Consider the following 17,601-nt stretch of genomic DNA (forward strand, 5'->3'; position numbering starts at 1 on the left):
GGGCTGGTGAGGTGGGGGGCACCTGGAGCGTGGGGAATGGGAGTGGGTGAGGGGGTTCGGGTGCGCGGGGTGTGGGGTAAGTCACGGGTCATGGGGGGTGAGTCACTGGTCACAAGGAGGTGCCAGTTCAATGGCTTTTATAGACCAATTCATAGATAAGTGACACTTCTTTTGAGAGTTTCTCATGGCAAAATCCCCTGAAGCATCTGATTGGTTTTACTAAGTTCCCAAGAATTTCCCACTAATAAGCAAGGTTTTAGAAGTGGACCAGGGCCTGTGATTGTAGCTTCTCTCGGGCTCCACATGAGTTCAATACAAAGGGGAGAAACCATGAATCTGACATTCTTTGGGCATTCATTTCCAGTGTCTGGGGATTCCATGGGGCCTCAGTGAGCAACTGTAGCCCACATGTTTCATCTGGGGAGCTGGTGGGGGGGGGGGGGGACGGCTGAAACATGCTCCCCCTCTCTTAGTTCATGGCAGCTGAGAACCGGAAGATGCAAGGTGAGGGAGAGCTGGTCAGGGAATCAGCTTCTTGAGAGCAGTGGTCTGTGTTAGTGTCACTTGCCCCATCCTGGAGAATATGTTTCTGTGTCCTGGCCATGTCATGCTGGTACAGTTCATACTCATTTTGGGTTTGCTGATGACCATGCTGTCAAGAGGACATCAGGGCCAGAAGCCGAGATGCTTCCATCTGTGCTGTGTTTGTATCTGGGAATTATCTAGAAGGACAGATGCTCAGTGAGCTGTGCTTCTTGACTTTCTACTGTTGCACATAGAAAGATGATTGTTACTTTCTTGGAAGTCACTTCACTTTTAATGACCACACAATTCCCTTAACATAGGGTTGGGCTCAGGGCATTGACAAAATCCGCACTATTAAATGCCCACCCCACCATAGGCTGTGTGGTACTGATGCCATTTGGGACCCTTTCTCATGAGTATCGACAGCTTTCAACATTACCAGGCCAGTAAATGTTTAGCAACTGGCCCTCCAGGGATTTGTGGCATTTGCCAATTCCCATAATAGAATATTAAGAATGAATTTATAAATTCAAAGATTTAAATTAGGAGGAAAAATCCCACAAGAGGCAAAAATGACTAAAAAGTACAAAACCTGAATAACCCTATATCCACTAAAGAAATTGAATTTGCAATTAATTTTTCCACAAGAAAAATTGCAAGTCCACATGACATCACTGGAGAATTATATCAAATATGTAAGAAAGAAATACCCAATCATGCCCAAGGTCTTCATAAAATGGAGGAGAAACACGTCACAACCCATTTTTTTGACAGTAGCATTATCCTTTTACCAAATTAGATAAGACATTATGAGTAAAGAAAGGTACAGAACAATATGCCTCAGGAATAGAGATGGGAAAAACCTTAACAAAGTATCGGCCAATCAAATCCAGCAATATATAAAAATGAGATCACATGATGTCAAGGAATGAAAGTTTGATTCGAGGTGCAAAAATCAATTTGTATACTTCCAGCAGACCAAGAGAGAGCAAGGATTCCATTCCCCAAAGAATCTGTGAACAACCACGACCTTCCTCAAGAGCCCAGAAAATAGTTAAAAGTTTGCTGGATGAATCCTAAATAAAAAAAACACAAATTAAAAACGATGGAGAAGTTCATAGTGACGTGGCTGGCCTCTCCCGCCTCTCCTGGGCGTGGTGTGAGGCAGGTTGCATTCCCATTGTTAGGCCCTGACCCTGTTCTGGGTGGGGGCAGTGCGCCCCCCTGCCCACATCGTGCCTCTCTATGTCACTGCCAGTCTGTCGGGGGGCAGCCTGAACTGCACTCAGGGCTAGTTCGCCCTCCCAGGATGGGCCCTGCAGCAAGAAGAAGCTTTCTCAGAGCCCAAGCAGCATAAGACACATTGAAGTCAAAGTGGCTGGCAGCAAATGATTATCAACATTAGGAAATACAGTAGAGCATCCTAGAGTTGGGGGAGAGTCTAATTTTTAGGGAGTAGAAGGGGCATTGGTTTCCTGAAAATGATGGAGGCGGGGCTTCTAATGCCATGAATGAAAGTTTAGTACAAGACACAGACTCAGAAAAGAGAGAGAGCCCTCTCTTTTCTGCCTCAGATTTATCTTTTTGATAAAAGAACTAAACACTGAAAGAGCACCAGCCAACACAGCAAAATTACAGAGAATGTGAAAGGTGTTTTCTGCATTGCTTTGTTCACTTCGGTTAGCTCCTGGTGTTCAATGAAATCTCTGTCATATCATTGGCTGAATACAAATTTCAGAAAGAGTCAGTTTAGGGACTAAATCCCTCAACTAACTCATTAAAATGGTAAAATGCAGAATGTGCAACAAAAGATTACAAAGCAAACAATAAACAGGAAGTGATGGCCTGTCCAAAGGAACAAGATAAAATTTCAGAAATCATCAATGAAAAATGCCATACTTTGAACTTAACAAACAATGACTTTTAAAAAATTAATCTTAATATGTTCAAAGAAGTAAAAGAAAGCATGGAATAAGAACCAAATGATATCAGGAAAATGATGAATGAACAATATGAGAATCTCAGTAAAAAAAAGAGAATTAAAAAGAAAACAAAACAAAAATATGAGTTAAAGACCCAGTGCTCAAATAAAAAAAAAAATTCCTTAAAAGGTTTCAACAGCATATTGGAACCGGCAGAAGAAAGACTCAGCGAAACAGAAGATAAGGCCATTGAAATGATTGTGACAGAGGACCACAAAGGAAAAAGTGAGTAGAGCTAAGACACCTGTAAGAGAACATCAGGTTCACCAATATGCACACATGAGAGCCCCAGAAGAAGAGAGAAAAGGGCAGGAAAAGTATTCAAAGAAATAATGGCAGAACACACACGAAATTTAAAGGAAGACATTAATATACATGTTCAAGAAGCCCATACAACCCCAATCAGTATAAACTTGAGAAGAACTATGCAGAGTCAAATTGTCAAATTCCAAGGACAAGGGGAGAGTTCTAAAGTTGCAAGAGAAATGCAATGTACTATGTACAAGGGATCCTCAAACACTAACCCTGAAGACAAGAAGACAGTGAGATGAAATAATTCAGGTGCTGAAAGAGAATAATTGCCAATCAAATATTGTGTATCTGGAAAGATAGTCTTTCATAAATGAGGGAGAAGGTGGGCCATGGTGGCTCAGCAGGCAAAGTTCTCATCTGCTATGCCAGAGACCTGGGTTCAACTCCTGGTGCCTGCCCCTAGGGAAAAAAAAAACGTGAGGGATAGATTTAAACATTCCAGTTAAACAAAAGCTGAGGAGTTTGTCACCATTAGACCTGCCAACAAGCAGTGCTAACGGGAGTTCTTCAGCCTGGAAGGAAAGTGTGCTAGACAATCGATCAAAGTGGCATAGAGAAATAATGCACACAGTAAAGGTAACCATATGGGTAAATATAAAAACTATTGTATATTTGGTATGCACTTCCAATTTTTACTTCTTACAGGTCCTAAAATGCAAATGCATAAAAAGTCATAATAAATCCATGGATTTGGATATGCAATGCATAAAGACAGAATTTGTAACAAGTACACCAAAAGGTCGAGGATACTGAGGGGTGTAGGAACAGTGGTTTTCTGTGCTATTGTAGTTACATTGATATCAAAACAAATGTGGTTGTTATGTCTTCAACAGTTGTTGAAAACACTTCCTGGCTATTTGCTAGCTGCCCTAGAGGATGGATTAAATCCCACACCTCCCTACACCACCCTCTTGCCCCGCCTCTCTCATCAATGTTACTTTAGATGTAAATGGATGAAACTCCCCAGTCAAAAGGCAGAGATTGGCAGAATTGATAAAAAACAAAACAAAGCATCCAACTATTTGTGTTTAAAAAAGACTCATCTTAAACTCAGAGACACAGTAGATTGAAAGTGAAAATTGAAAAAATATTCCCTGTAAATAGTTACAAAACAGAGCTGAAGCAGCTGTGTTACTATCAGATAGAAGTGTTACAAGGGACACATAAGACATTATGTAAATTCAGCAAAAAATAATTATATATGTATGTATGTATGTACCAAATAGCAGAACCTTAAAATATATGAAGCAAACATTGGCAAATTTGAAAGGAGAAATAATGGTTGCATATTTGTAGTAGGAGATTTCAATAATCTGCTTTCAGTAATGGATAGAACATCCAGACAGAAGATCAATAAGGAAATAGAAGATTTCCTTATTGGATCCAACAGACATGTTTAGAACATTTCACCAAGAGCAAATGAATACATATACTTCTCTAGTGCATGTGGGTTATTCTCTGGGAAAACCATGTTAGGGCACAGAAGAAGTCTCAGTGTCTTTTTAAAAAATTGAAATTATGCAGTGTATGTTCGACAAGAACAATGAAATGAAGCTCAAAATCAATAACAGAGGAGAAACTGGAATATTCACAAATATATTAATGTTAACAATCAGTCAATGAAGAAATCTGTCAAAGAAAAAATTGGAAATATTTGAAAGCAAAGGAAAATGAAAATACACATACCAAAATTTACAGAATGCAGCAAAGGCAATGCTGAGAGGGAAATTTATAGTTCTAAATGCTTACATTAAAAAAGAAGAAAGATCTCAAATCAGAGCCCTAACCTCATAATTCAAGGATCTAGAAAAAGAAAAGCATATAACCCCAAAGTGAGCAAAAGGAGGGAAATATAACAAAGACTAGGGCAGAGAGAAATGAAGTAGAGAAAAAGTAGCAAAGGAGAAACCATAAACCCAAAGTTGTTCCTCAGAGCAGTTCAATAAAACTGACAAGTCTTTATAGACTGACAGAGACAAAAAAAGAAAGGATGCAAATAACTAAAAATCAGAATTGAGAGGGAGGACATTACTACAGGGTGCACAGAAATAAAAAGAATTATAAAAGGATCCAATGAGGGCAGGCCACGGTGGCTCAGCAGGCAGAGTTCTCGCCTACCATGCCAGAGACCCAGGTTCGATTCCAGTGCCTGCCCATGCAAAAAAAAAGATAATAACTAAATAAGAAAAGGATCAAATGAACAATTGTAAGCAAATATTAGATAATCTAGATGAAATAGATAATTTCCTAGAAACACACCAACTACCTTTACTGACTCAAGAAGAAATAAAAGATTGCTACAAGACAATGTCTGGTGAAGATATTGAATCAGTAATCAAAAACCTCCCAGCAAAGAAAGGCCCATGATCTGATGGCTTCACTGGTGAATTTTACCAAACATTCTGAGAAGAATTAACATCAATCCTGCTCAAAGTCTTCCAAAATATTTCCGAGGAGTATTTTAACTCATTCTATGAGGCCAGCATCATCCTATTACCAAAGCCAAATAAAATTACCAATAGAAAAGGTAATTACAGACCAATATCCCTAATGAATATAGATGCAAAAAATTCTCAACAAAATGCTAGGAAACTGAATTCAACAGCACATTAAAATAATTATAAACCATGATCAGGAGGTTGGTAAGAAATCAGAAAATCAATTAATGTAACATACCACATTAATACAATGAAAAAAGAAAAACACATGATAATCTCTGTGGATGATATAAAGGTATTTCACAAAATCCAGCTGCCTTCTTGGTAAACAGTCAGAAAACCAGTAATAGAAGGAAACTTCCTCAACATGATAAAAGGTATATATGAAAAACCCACAGCTAACATACCACAAGGTGAAAGCTTTTCCTCTAAGATTAGGAAAATGACCAGGATGCCCACTGTCACCACTATTATTCAGCCTTGTACTGGAAGTTCTAGCCAGAGCAATTAGGCAAAAAAAAAACACCAAAAATAACTGAAAGACATTCAAATATTCGAATGTTTCTTACTTGCCTGTGAAGCATGGCATTCAGGCTGAGAAGGAGCTTGGCATGGAAACTGCTGAGTGTCACTCAGAATGGCCCAGTCTACATAGCAGGAAGTGGACAGGGAGTGAGCTGTCTTTAACTGAGTGTCTGCTGTGTTAGCTTCTCCGCTAATACCTTCACGTGTGATATCTTATTGAATATATTGGCAGTCACTCTTCCCAATGTCAGGGGTTGGACTGTGTACCCCAAAAGACATGTTCTGGTCCTGAGCCCCCAGTTCTGTGAGAGTGACCTTATTTAGAAATAAGGCCTTTGAAGATGCGATTAGTGAAGATGAAGACAAACAGAAGTAGGGTGGTTCCTAATGCATTGGAGTCCTTATAAGCAGAGGAGAGGCACAGAGGGAAGACAGAGGCAGAGGCTGGGGTGAGGCTTCTACAAGCCAAGGAGCACCAAGGATCGGTGGCAGGTACAGGACTCCTCCCTACAGACTGAGCACGGAGCACAGCAAAGTGGGTTGGGTGGCGCACAGCCTGCTGACAGCTGCTGTTTTGGTTTGTCAAAGCTGACGAAATGCGGTATACCAGAAATGAGTTGGCTGTTACACTGGGGATTTATTAGCTTACAAGTTTACAGACTTGAGGCCATGAAAAGTGTCCTAATTAAAGCACCAACACAAAGATACCTGGACTCTGAAAACTGGCTGCTGGCGAGCTTGGGCTCCTCTGTCCGCTGGGAAGGCACCTGGTGGCATCTGCTGGGCCTCCTCTCCCGGGTTTTGTTACTTTCAGATTCTGGCTGCTCTCTCTCTTAGCTTCTTTGGGTGTGTCTCTGAGTTTCATAATTTTACCTCTTAGTTCCCTTTATCCTCTTATGAAGGACTCCATAAGAGTCTCGTTCCTGTCAGATCACATCTCAGGTCAGAAGTTCCCACCCACAGTAGGTTTGCACTGTCAGGAACGGATTAAAAGAATGTGGCCTTTTCTGGGCTAAATACAGCTTCAGGCCACCACACCTTGATTTTCAGACTTCTAGCCTCAAGAACTGTGAGATACTAAAGGTTTGTGCTTTGAAAGCCATCAGGGCTTGGGGCTTTAGGAGGAGCCTCGAGACACAACTACCCCAGGGAACTCCCCAGGATCGCTGGTCCCCACTTACAGGTGTCCTTATCTAAATGCAGGGGGTCTCAGCCCCTGACCTTTCCTCGGTCCCAATCTTGTGTAAGGAGAAGCCCCAGGCTCCCTGTTTCTAACGCTGTGCACAGACCTCCAGGCAGCCAGGAGAATATTCTGGTTAGATCCGCTATAGAGCCTTGCCCTCAGACCTCAGGGGGGCCATCCCTCACTCTTCCAATTTTTATGCAATTTTATTGATAACATTGATATTCCTATACCAGATAATCATCCAAAGTATGCAATCAACGGCTCACAGTATTATCAAATAGTTGTGTATTCATCACCACAATCAATTTTAGAACATTTTCACTATACCAAAAATAAAAACAAAAGAACACCCAGCCTCCCTCACTGTTGCGGGGCTTTCTCTTACTGATTTCCAACATGTTATCCACAGCGACACCCCAGCCGTTTCTACTTGCTGTGCTCAGCACCCCGTTTTATAGGCAGGAAGAAGGCTCTGTCCACGTGTGTGCTGCACCCCTGTCCTTCTCCTGGGTTTTGTTTACCAGCTGGACTCTGTGCTTCTTTCTCTATTTGCTCTGACGTCCGGCCACTCCCAAGATCTCCTCTTTGCTGAAATCCTGCAAGCGCAGAAGCCTTCCTCAGCCCACCTCACAGGCCCCACCGCAGCCCCCTGCCCCTCCCCTCACCGCCTCTACCGACCCAGCCCCTCCACTGAATCTCTGGTAACTTTGACTTTACTCCCACCCAACTACCCGAACAGCCCATCTGGAGGTCATCCAAGGACAAAAAATAACATAGCTTTTGAGTGCTTTTGATGCCTATGCTTATGACAGCTCAGAAGGTTTTAATTTCCTTAGCAAATCCTTTCTTAAGAAAATCAGGGCAAAACTGAACTCATTGTAGATTCCATCTATAGTATCATACAAATTAGTGGTATGAAAATTAATGAGCTTTTAGTTGCAGTTCCATTTTGTGAAGCCTTGTATACTAGCAGATGCTAATAAAATCAGTGAGAAGCAAACCTTGATTTTTTATTTGTTAAAGCAATGTAATATGTATTCCAAACTGTTTTTAAGAGATAATGTTGAAAGTTAATGTAATGAAGATTGAAAGTAACTAGGAAATATGTACCTTATAAATTCAGCTGCCACTGACTTCATTTACCATTTATTTTCTGAACACTTGAAGTCTCTAATGGAATGAATAATCCAAATTGTAGATAATTTAAAAACTAGCAATTGTACTTGGAAGGCATATTTTTTTTCAGATTCTGATGATAGGTAACTCTGATCTAATAATAGATTTTTTTTCTTTTTTTACATCTGGTGCATTTATCGACTGATAGTGAAAATAGTTGACCCCAAATACCCAGAAACACCAATCTGATATTAAAGCAAGGTGCACAATCTACTGTTGTCTGTTGTGTGTGTTATGAAGCAATGGATTGCATAACATCTTAGACTTCAAGGGTGAATTTTTGTTTCTGTCCAAGATTTCCAGCATGTTATAATGATTGAGTTGGAAGAGAACTTTGGAACCTTTCTGATTATTGGCTTTGAGCTCTAACCACCAAGTGTTTTATAAAAAAGTGACTTAAAAATATATTTTTTTAATAATAAAATGTGACAGCATGGATTACATACTTTTAAAAATGAAATAAATATTTCATTTCTGAAATTTTTCTGATCTTAAGATTCACTCTGCAATATTTATTATTTTGAGGCATCGCCCTACAAGTCTTCAGTTCCTCTCTCTGGGATAATTTCCTTTCTCATACCACAGTTATTGACATCCACAAAAACATATATTGTTTTCTTTTAAATGCTATGCTGACGGTTAAAGCCTTAAGACATTAATTTCTTTATCTGAATTTATTTTCTCATCATTAGTTTGATAATCTACTGCATTCTCTATTCTCTTCTGATGATTATGTTGCTGACAGGACAAAACAAATCTCTGGAACCCATATGAACTAAAAGTTAGTCCAAGACAATTCAGAATCTTCCTTTACTCTCCATGTGCACTGCTTCTCAGGGCACCTACAGCCCTTGCTTAGGCTGCGTAAATTAATACATTGGTTGGAAATGTGATTTTTGGACATTTTAGAGCGGTGGTTTCAATGCTGTTCATGATGAAATGGGAACTTGAGAACGTGAAGATTAATTTAAACCGTATGATGGGTTCAAGGAAAAGGGACCCACGCTGCAGTTCCTTAGATGTGCATTAACTTTGTAGAATGGGGAATGGGATCAGAAAAAACACCACTGAATTTTTAAACCTTCTTGAGAGAAATCAAACGGGCAGCAGGAACCCCCAGAGATGAGTGCCTGTGCCCCAGCGAGAGACACATTGGGGACAGCAAGGGGAGAGGAGAGACCCAGCTGTCACCATGAACGAAAGCAAGCTAGAACTGTCCTCATTAGCTGGCTGCCGATTTGTCTTTCACCAGACATTCCAAATTGGGTTCTTTCAACAATAGATTGTACAACAGTTTTGTAAGCAGTGGATGGTTGGTGAATTTGGAGTAAAGGATTTCTTCTCCCCTCCAGTTTGTCGTGGTGGTGTTCTGGACCATTTACGCCTACGACAGAGAGATGATTTACCCGAAGTTGCTTGACAATTTCATCCCAGGGTGGCTGAATCACGGAATGGTGAGTGGACAAAACCAATGACACCGTTGTTGTGGTTGTTTTAGATCTATTGAAGAGATCGTTTCTCATTTTTACTTTCCATAGACTCTACCTAAGTGGCTGTGAAACGAAAGATTATAGTACGAGAAATTACAATTCAAGAAAGAAACTGTATATAAATTAAAAAAAAACAACTCTTTTCCATGAAACTGCATCATCAGTAAAGCTATGTACTAGATGAACCACTAGAAAACACCACTAGCTCATTCCAGGGATGATTTTATTCCTTATGTTCAGAGGCTTATCCCGTGGTTGCGTCTAAGGATTGATTACGTCTATTTGGCTGTAAACAGCCGACCCCACCTCCACCCAAGGGGAGTGGGGTAATAGCTGTTATTGTCCTTGGAGAGTCCTCACCCACCAAGAGCATCAAGGTGGCTACTTTCCCTGGAGGTGTCTTTGGCCATGGAGCTGTCCGCCTTGCCAGGTCCCGCCCACCGCAGGGCGTGTGCCTGTGGCTGCCAGGTTATGTACTTCTCAGTCTGATTCTTTGTGATGCTTTGGATACAGCTTTACCTTCAGTAGTTTCAAATCACATACCTCGGCTGGTTTGCACGTTGCCTTACAAGATGGGAGGACATTTTGTGGTGTGTCCCTTTTCAGTTTTGCAAGTGAGCGTTGTTTTGTTTTTAACTAAGAAGCCTGCATTTGGTTACAGCAATTTTTAGAATATGCCACAGTGTGCTCCTGGTGAAAAGGGCAACCCATCGCAGAAATTATAGGGGAAGAAAGAGCTAGAAATCACGCATCCCAAAATAACAGCCTCCCTTCTACCCCTGATTTTGGTATATTTTAAGAAAAGCAGTGTGCATTAACACATATTACTGTGCTGAGGGCCTGTGATCTTTCGTTTCTTAAGCCAGCTCAGGGCAAGTGGCACATCTCAGAGAACCGAAATGTTCTTTAAGTCCAGTTAGAACCACATTGGTGAACGACTGGCATGGCCCCTCTGGTGTAGCACTGTGCAAAGAAGTTGGGTTTTGACAGTTCAGCTTCGCATCATGGTCACTCTGCCCCTCTCCAGCTTCTCATTTGATTTGAATGCAAAAACCCCTCTCACAACCCATGTATGTGCAATCCTCTGCCCAGATGACCTTCCCTTCTTCACTGCCCCACCTCTGTGCCTCTTTAAGAGTTAGTCCCGCTCCCACCTTCGGGGGAGCCCCGAAGTTCGCTTTTCCATCCTTTGAGCTTTGAGCGCTTGTTTCAAATCTCTATGATGCTTATCTTCCCCACACACACACACACAAGAATAGTACAAAAAGACAACCTTTGAACTTCCAGAGCTTTGTCCAGTTACTTGGCATGTAGTAGGTTCAATACCTGTGTATTAAATTAGTGAATGAATTCAGTACAATTTCCAAAATTCTTTGCCAGTCAATGCCAGTAGCTACTAGGTTTTGAGAACCCTACTGTGCACCATTCATTCTGCAGTTGTTGTATCATTTAATTTTCACAATGACCCTATAAAACAGAAATTATTATCCCATTTAGAGAAAAGGAAACTGAAGCTCAGAAATGTAATATAATTTGCCCCAAATCACTTCACCCAGGGTCAGAAAACTGGAATCTGAACCCAGTTCTCTTTGGCCTCAAATGTACACTTTTCTCTCCCACTTACATTTTGATGAAAACATTTAAAAACTATGTATACTTTGATTACAAGTACATTTTCCTTTTAACTGTTTTTTAGATTATCACTGTAGGTAGGGCCCAGATTTTGTGAAAATTTCAATTGTAACAATAATATTTAGTGCTTTTTTGGAAATGAAGGCAAGAAAAGGAAAGTTTTTGGATACTTATATTAGTAAATACTGTTATAGTTGCAATTTTTAAAATATATACGTGTTTGTTGTATTGCTCCTTCAATCATATGCTTTTCAATTTTGTGTTATGAAATTATATCTGACAATGTAGGAGCCTAGAATATATTGTACTGAATACTTTGCCAGCTTAATTTGTGTCTGTTAAATGTTTCTGCCTGCTTCACCCTGTCTGCCATCACCTGCTCAGGTCTTTGTAATTTCAAGAGCAGAAGTGTGTTGTCTTACATACAGCCTGAGACCCCCTATTTGAAGAGCCTCCATATCTTCTCTGGGAGCCTGGGATCGAGCCTCAGTACTGTAACACAGCTTACAAATTCAGGGTGGTGTCACTTTGTGGGCACCTGCCAGTCCATCTTGAATTGGCAGCACCCACCAGCCCAGCACAAAAACAGTGAGGATGCCTTTGGAAACTCACAGGGGCTGAAATCACTGAGGTTGACACTAGAGTGGCCAGAAATTAGACGTGGCATCACTCAAGGAAAACATCACATCTCTTTTCTCTTGTCCACCTCTTTCCTCTCAGCAACCAATCCTGCGATTTCTTTGAATAAGAGGAGAGAAAGTGTGCAAATAGGATGTTAGAAGTGTAACAGAGCCTGGGTTGTGTAACTCTAGATTATCTCCAGCCTCCATTAAATAGCCAAAACAATGAGTTTTAATTCATTGCAATAAAAAACAAATATACAATAGCACATTTAAATGAAGTCATTTCAATATCTGTTTTAGTTTGCTAATGCTGACGGAATGCAATATGCTGGGTTGGCTTTTATAAAGGGGATTTATTAAGTTACAAGTTTATAGTTCTAAGGCCATAAAAATGTCCAAACTAAGGCATCCAGAGAAAGATACCTTGACTCAAAAAATGCTGATGGTGTCTGGAATACATCTGTCAGCTGGGAAAGGAAGTAGCTGATGTCTGCTGCGATCCTGGCTTCTGGTTTCAACCAGCTCCCCAAAGGCACTTTCTTTCTGCATCTCCAAATGTCTCGGTCTACGTCAGCTCTGAGCTTTTTCCAAGATGGTTCTTTCTTAAAGGGACTCAAGTAAGCAGATTAAAACCCACCTTGAATGGGCAGAGACACATCTCCATGGGTACCACTTAATCAAAAGGTCCCACTCACAATTGGGTGGGTCACATTTCCATGGAAACAACTTAATCAAAAAGATCCCACCCAAACAATAAGTCTGCTCCCACAAGATTGACTAGAAAGAAAACATGGCTTTTCTGGGGCACATGACAGCTTCAAACCAGCACAGTATCCAAAATCAAAAATCATTCTATCTTTGCAGGGGTCCCTGGGTTATTTACCTTTGCTTTCCCATCAATTCAACAGCACATAGCAACCATGAGGCATTCACTAGGTGTTGATGATGAAAAGAATGTCTGTGCATTTGCTCTTGGAGCTTGGAAGAATGTTTCCATCCTTCCACCCCCTTTCCATCCTCAGTCCATGGGTGATCGGACAAAAGGAAAACAGAGCTGATGTCAGCAAATGACCAGAGCTGCATTTCATTTCAATTGAGCAAGCATTTACTGACACCCAAGAGAGGTGGAGCACCTGGCTAGGCACCTGGGGTTTCAGGATGAGGAAAACCAGGCCGTTTGAAAGGATGGAAACAGTGCATTTGAGATGGAGGAAGGGAAGCAGGAAAGTAATTCCTGAGCTGACAGAGGAGTCCCGAAAGGGCTGTTTTTACTTCTACAAAGAGAAGCACAATTATTATTCTGCCCTCCTTCTTGGTTACAAAAATAGAACCCTGTGCCTTTCTGCTCGGCAGATTATAATTTTAAAGCACTGTCAATGGAGTAAATATACATTAAAAGCCATAAATAAGTAAATAAATAAATACGTAAACTAGAAAGATAGCAGATTGCAGAATCTCATCAGTGCTGCAGCAAAAATAACCAACAATGAGGCAGTCTTCTGCCTATTGAAAGAACTAATTAATATTTATCAAGTGCTGTGAGAATGCAGAGCACTGAAGAAGGTTAAGATATCATTACTGCCACTACAGATATTTCAGTAGACATGTCCTCGGATCCCTTAGCGTCACAGCAGGAGGGCTTCATACCCCTTATAATTTATGAGGAGGGCAAAAAAGCAAGCCCTACCTCTGTTTATGCTTGATGTCTCAGTTGTTCTCCTCAAGAGAGCATTAATTTAAGCAACTATTCATTCTGTTCAATATTATTTTGGCAGTTGGTAATTGCTAAACTTTTTGTACATCTGTCTTTCCAAAAAGAGAAGGCGTTAAATGCCACTTGGGGGATCATTGGTTTTGCAAGAACTCAGATTTGCAATTATTCTCTTGGTAGATAACAGGGCTTATGGAAAGTGTCCAATTCCAGAGCACACAGGCTGTGCATTTCATTATCTGCAGAGCCTGTGCCACCCCAATATTAGAACTTTCATAAAATGAGCTGTTGGTTGAGAGAAGATCATGGTGAACATTTCATGTGAAAATAACTGACCTTTCTCATAATTTCCCAGTATATCCTCAAGTAAGTACAAGATATTTGGAAAATCTTCAAAAATAAATGTAAAAAACTGGGGCATGGGTTAGAAATATCTTGGGAAACTCTTTCTAGGATTCCCAAATGAACTCACAAAGAAAACAAACGTTACCCTGAAGGGAAGGAAGAGAAGGATGAGTTGACTTTGAGGCGAGCATCCTCCTGGGCAAGTGCTTTCTTTCCATTTCAAATTTCATGACTGTGGTTCCTGCCTTTGTAAAATTTTCACTTGTGTTCATTAGTTCTACCCAGTCCATCTCTCCTGTAGTAGATTTTGCAGCTCTAAATTTTGGCAAGATGTTGTATTATTTTGTCAATTTAAATCAGTCATAAATTTTAATATATTGATCAGCGGTTGCCAATTTTATTTTGTCATTTGTTATTTCAAACAGAAGTATTCTTGTAAATTAGAGATGTATTTTTTAAGCTGATGTTTGAGAGAAACTGGGAATAATTTTCTAAGATGGAGGGACAGACAACTGAAGAGAAAAGGGGTCCTGGGGAGAGGTTGGTGGGAAGATTGCAGGAGGGGAGAAGTGGGTAGGTGGAGAGAAGCGCCCTCGCTGCGGCAGAGAGGGAGGTGGGAAAGAGGAGAATAGTGGGGAAATGTGCTCTTGGATGAAGAACCACAGTAGCCGCTTTTTTATACCATGTCTTCTCAATTGCTCCTTGAGTTTCAGGGATTCATTTTTCCTTCAGCACCACCTGGAATAGCTCTTGGCGCATTATGGGCATCCTCTTAACATTTGATCAGATCAAGATGAGTAGATTGTGCCACCTCCTCTTCCTGGAATGCTCTCCCCCAGGGATCTGCTTGACTCCCTCTCCACCTCTGCATGTCTATCCCAGTCTCTCTTCTCAGGGAGGCTGCCTGGACTGCCCCTCCGTAGCACATCTGTGCCCCCTCATGCGCTTGGCACCCCAGGCCTGTGATGTGATGTGCTCACCTGCTGGGTTTACGGTGTGCGGGCTGCTCCCTCTCCTAGATAGAACTTTCATAAGGGTGGGGATCGTTGTCTATTTCAGGCACCGATCGGCCCCAAGCACCCAAAACAAAGCCTCCACATGTTGGACAAGAAATAGTTGTTGAATTCATGAATTGACCCTACAGATATCATGTCTTGTTCACTTTCTCTCCTGCACTTCCTTTTTTTCCTTCAATGGTCAAGTAAATTAAAAAACGAGAAGTAGTTGACAGAGAATGCCATCTCAAACTGTATGCCTCTTTCCCCCTGTGCATTTACTGTCACTCTGCTCTCCGCCGGCACCTCAGAGTCTGCTGGCTGCCTGGCGTGCGACCCCCGGGGGGCTCTGGTACATGTCACAGTGTTCCAGGGCCACTGCCGCCCAAGGCCTGATCTGATGTCCAGAGGACACGACGAGAGCCCACGATCAAGCTGATAACAACCTGGATCGGATTTATTGGAAAGCTCTTCTAGAGACTATAGATTATTTTTTCTGCGTATCAGTTATTTTCTCTCCAAGCAACAGTCAGACAATGGTGTTGGAAACAATTTCCTGCCATCACAAATCCCTTTCAAGGAAGTAATTTCTCATGGGTAGAATTCAAGGCTAATATTATTTGCCTTACTCTCTGCTATTTTCTTGCTACACTTATAAGGTGGGCATTTGGAAACCTTGTGCTAAGTGAGAGGAGATGGTCCCAAAAGACCCCAGTACAAATGGAAACTCGTGTTTCGCAAGTCCCAGGATAGGGAGTTCCTTGGAGACAGCCTGGATTAGCGGGGTGGGGGCAGAGGGGCGACGGCTAAAGGGCAGGGGGCTTCTGTCTGAGGTAATGAAATATACTAAAATCGACTCTGCTGGTGGTTGCACAGACCTTGAACACACTAAACCACTGGACTGTGCACATTAAATGGGTCCATTTCATGGCATCTGAATTATATCTCAACAAAGCTGTTAAAAAAAAGAAAAGAAAAGAAAAAGATGGGCAGACCCAGCAGTAGTGGGAGTTCACCCAAAACTCTTAAACTTATATTCAGATATTTTGGGGTCAAAAAACCCCAAGTGTGGCTTATTCCGGCACTTTGCCCCCTATCCTTAAATCTGTAGATATTTCAAAGTAAATTTGATCCATGTGTTTTTGCTCCTTTTGCCCTTCGCTCTTCCGATGTGTCCTGGGGGTGGGGGTGGGGGGTCTGCTGGCCCGCCTTGGCCCCTCCCCCCCGTACAGATGCACAGACCTGGTGCCTGGGCAGAGTCCCGCCCCCGAGGCCCTTCCAGGGCTGTCCCTAACGGGAGCTCCAGCCTCGGCAGTCGTGATATCTGCCACAGCAAGTGACATCGGGGAGGCTGCCTCTCCTGTCCTGGCTCTACCGGACCCTGGCCTCAGCCACGAGGGGAGTGACACTGAAAGCCAACGGTCGGCCTGCGGTGCCGAGTCCCCACCACCCACCTGAGAGCCACCGGCCTCTGCTCCCTCCCCAGTGACAGCCGCAGGGATGGGGCGCTTCAAGGAGCCTGAGGGCTCTGTAGGAACGGGGTCTCCTCCCCTTGGCCAGCCCGCCCTGCCCTGCCTGCCCCTGCGGTCCCCTCCTGGCCCTCACATTCTCCTTACTCTGCTGGGCCACGTGCTGGCCACCCCAGGCAGCCCCTCTCGGCAGGCGGCCCACCCCACGATGGACACCAGGGCCTTGATTCAAACCCAAGGGAGCAGCCCTGCGGGGTCAGCCCCCTGGGGGCCCTGTGTCACCAGCAGTTCGTGATGCCCCCCCCTCCCAGCTGCCCATGGGAGCTGGCGGGTGCTGGCACACCTGCCCCCCCGGTGCGCCCGGGCCTTTCCCACCCTCCTTCCACCCCTGCCTGCCCCCTCACCTGGGGGGCTCCCAGCTCACATGTGTGCTTCCCCACTCGTGATCCTTGGGCTCCCAGGCCCTGGGGGCCCCTTCTCAGTCTGCTCGTCCCAGCTGCTTCCCCCCCTCTGCTTTCCCCTGCCGCCCTGCCCGGCTCCTGTTTTTCCACCGGCCCCTTCCCCCCGCGGGCCCTGAGCCCCACAGGGCGCATCTGCTTCTTTGGCCTTCGGCTTTCATTGCCTGGCGTGACCCCAGTTGGCCGGGTCCCCGGGCATGCTCGGAAAAGGTCACTGAGTCACAGCAGGTGGGCCCTTCACCACTGCACCTGTCCCTTCCGGCCACATGGCAGCGCGTCTGTCCATCCTCGCCATTTCCTGGGAAGTCCAGCCTGGCCGGTCCCCGGCCTCCTTCCCGTTGGCGCCACTGTGCGCTGAAACACCCACACCTTTCTTGCCTGACCAGGGCTGCAGGAGCTGAGACTTCCAGCTCTTGGGGTTGCTGTTTGCACCCTAAATGCAGACCTCCCACTGCATCCCTGGCGAACTTCATGCTGGTCTGCTCTGTGTGAAGCAGGATGGGCTGCCGGGAAGCCCCAGTGGGAGACTCAGGGGACCTTTGGGGATCGTATACTGGGATTTAAGAAGATGGCGCACCCTTGGGTGGGGCTCAGGGGCTGAGACGGTGCTGTTGTGTTTATGCGACCTCAGAGGCTCCACACTGGGGAAAGCCAGGAACGAAGTACTGCTTGGCCAAGCAGCGGGTTTCGGCCACCCTGCCACCACACTGGGGGCGATTGGTGGCTCCCTGGGG

At 43.4% G+C, this 17,601-nt stretch overlaps 1 protein-coding gene across 4 annotated transcripts in view; it reads left to right on the forward strand.

Moving 5' to 3' along the window:
- AIG1 (androgen induced 1) overlaps positions 1-17,601 on the forward strand; it is a 202,173-nt gene that overhangs the window by 82,064 nt on the left and 102,508 nt on the right. For all 4 annotated transcript variants that reach the window (XM_077143352.1, XM_077143353.1, XM_077143350.1 and 1 more), the window contains exon 3: positions 9,497-9,598. In XM_077143352.1, coding sequence (XP_076999467.1) covers positions 9,497-9,598 — 102 coding nt within the window. The remainder of the gene's footprint in view (positions 1-9,496; positions 9,599-17,601) is intronic.

Source organism: Tamandua tetradactyla, chromosome 25 (assembly GCF_023851605.1).
Source record: "Tamandua tetradactyla isolate mTamTet1 chromosome 25, mTamTet1.pri, whole genome shotgun sequence".
NCBI lineage: Eukaryota > Metazoa > Chordata > Mammalia > Pilosa > Myrmecophagidae > Tamandua > Tamandua tetradactyla.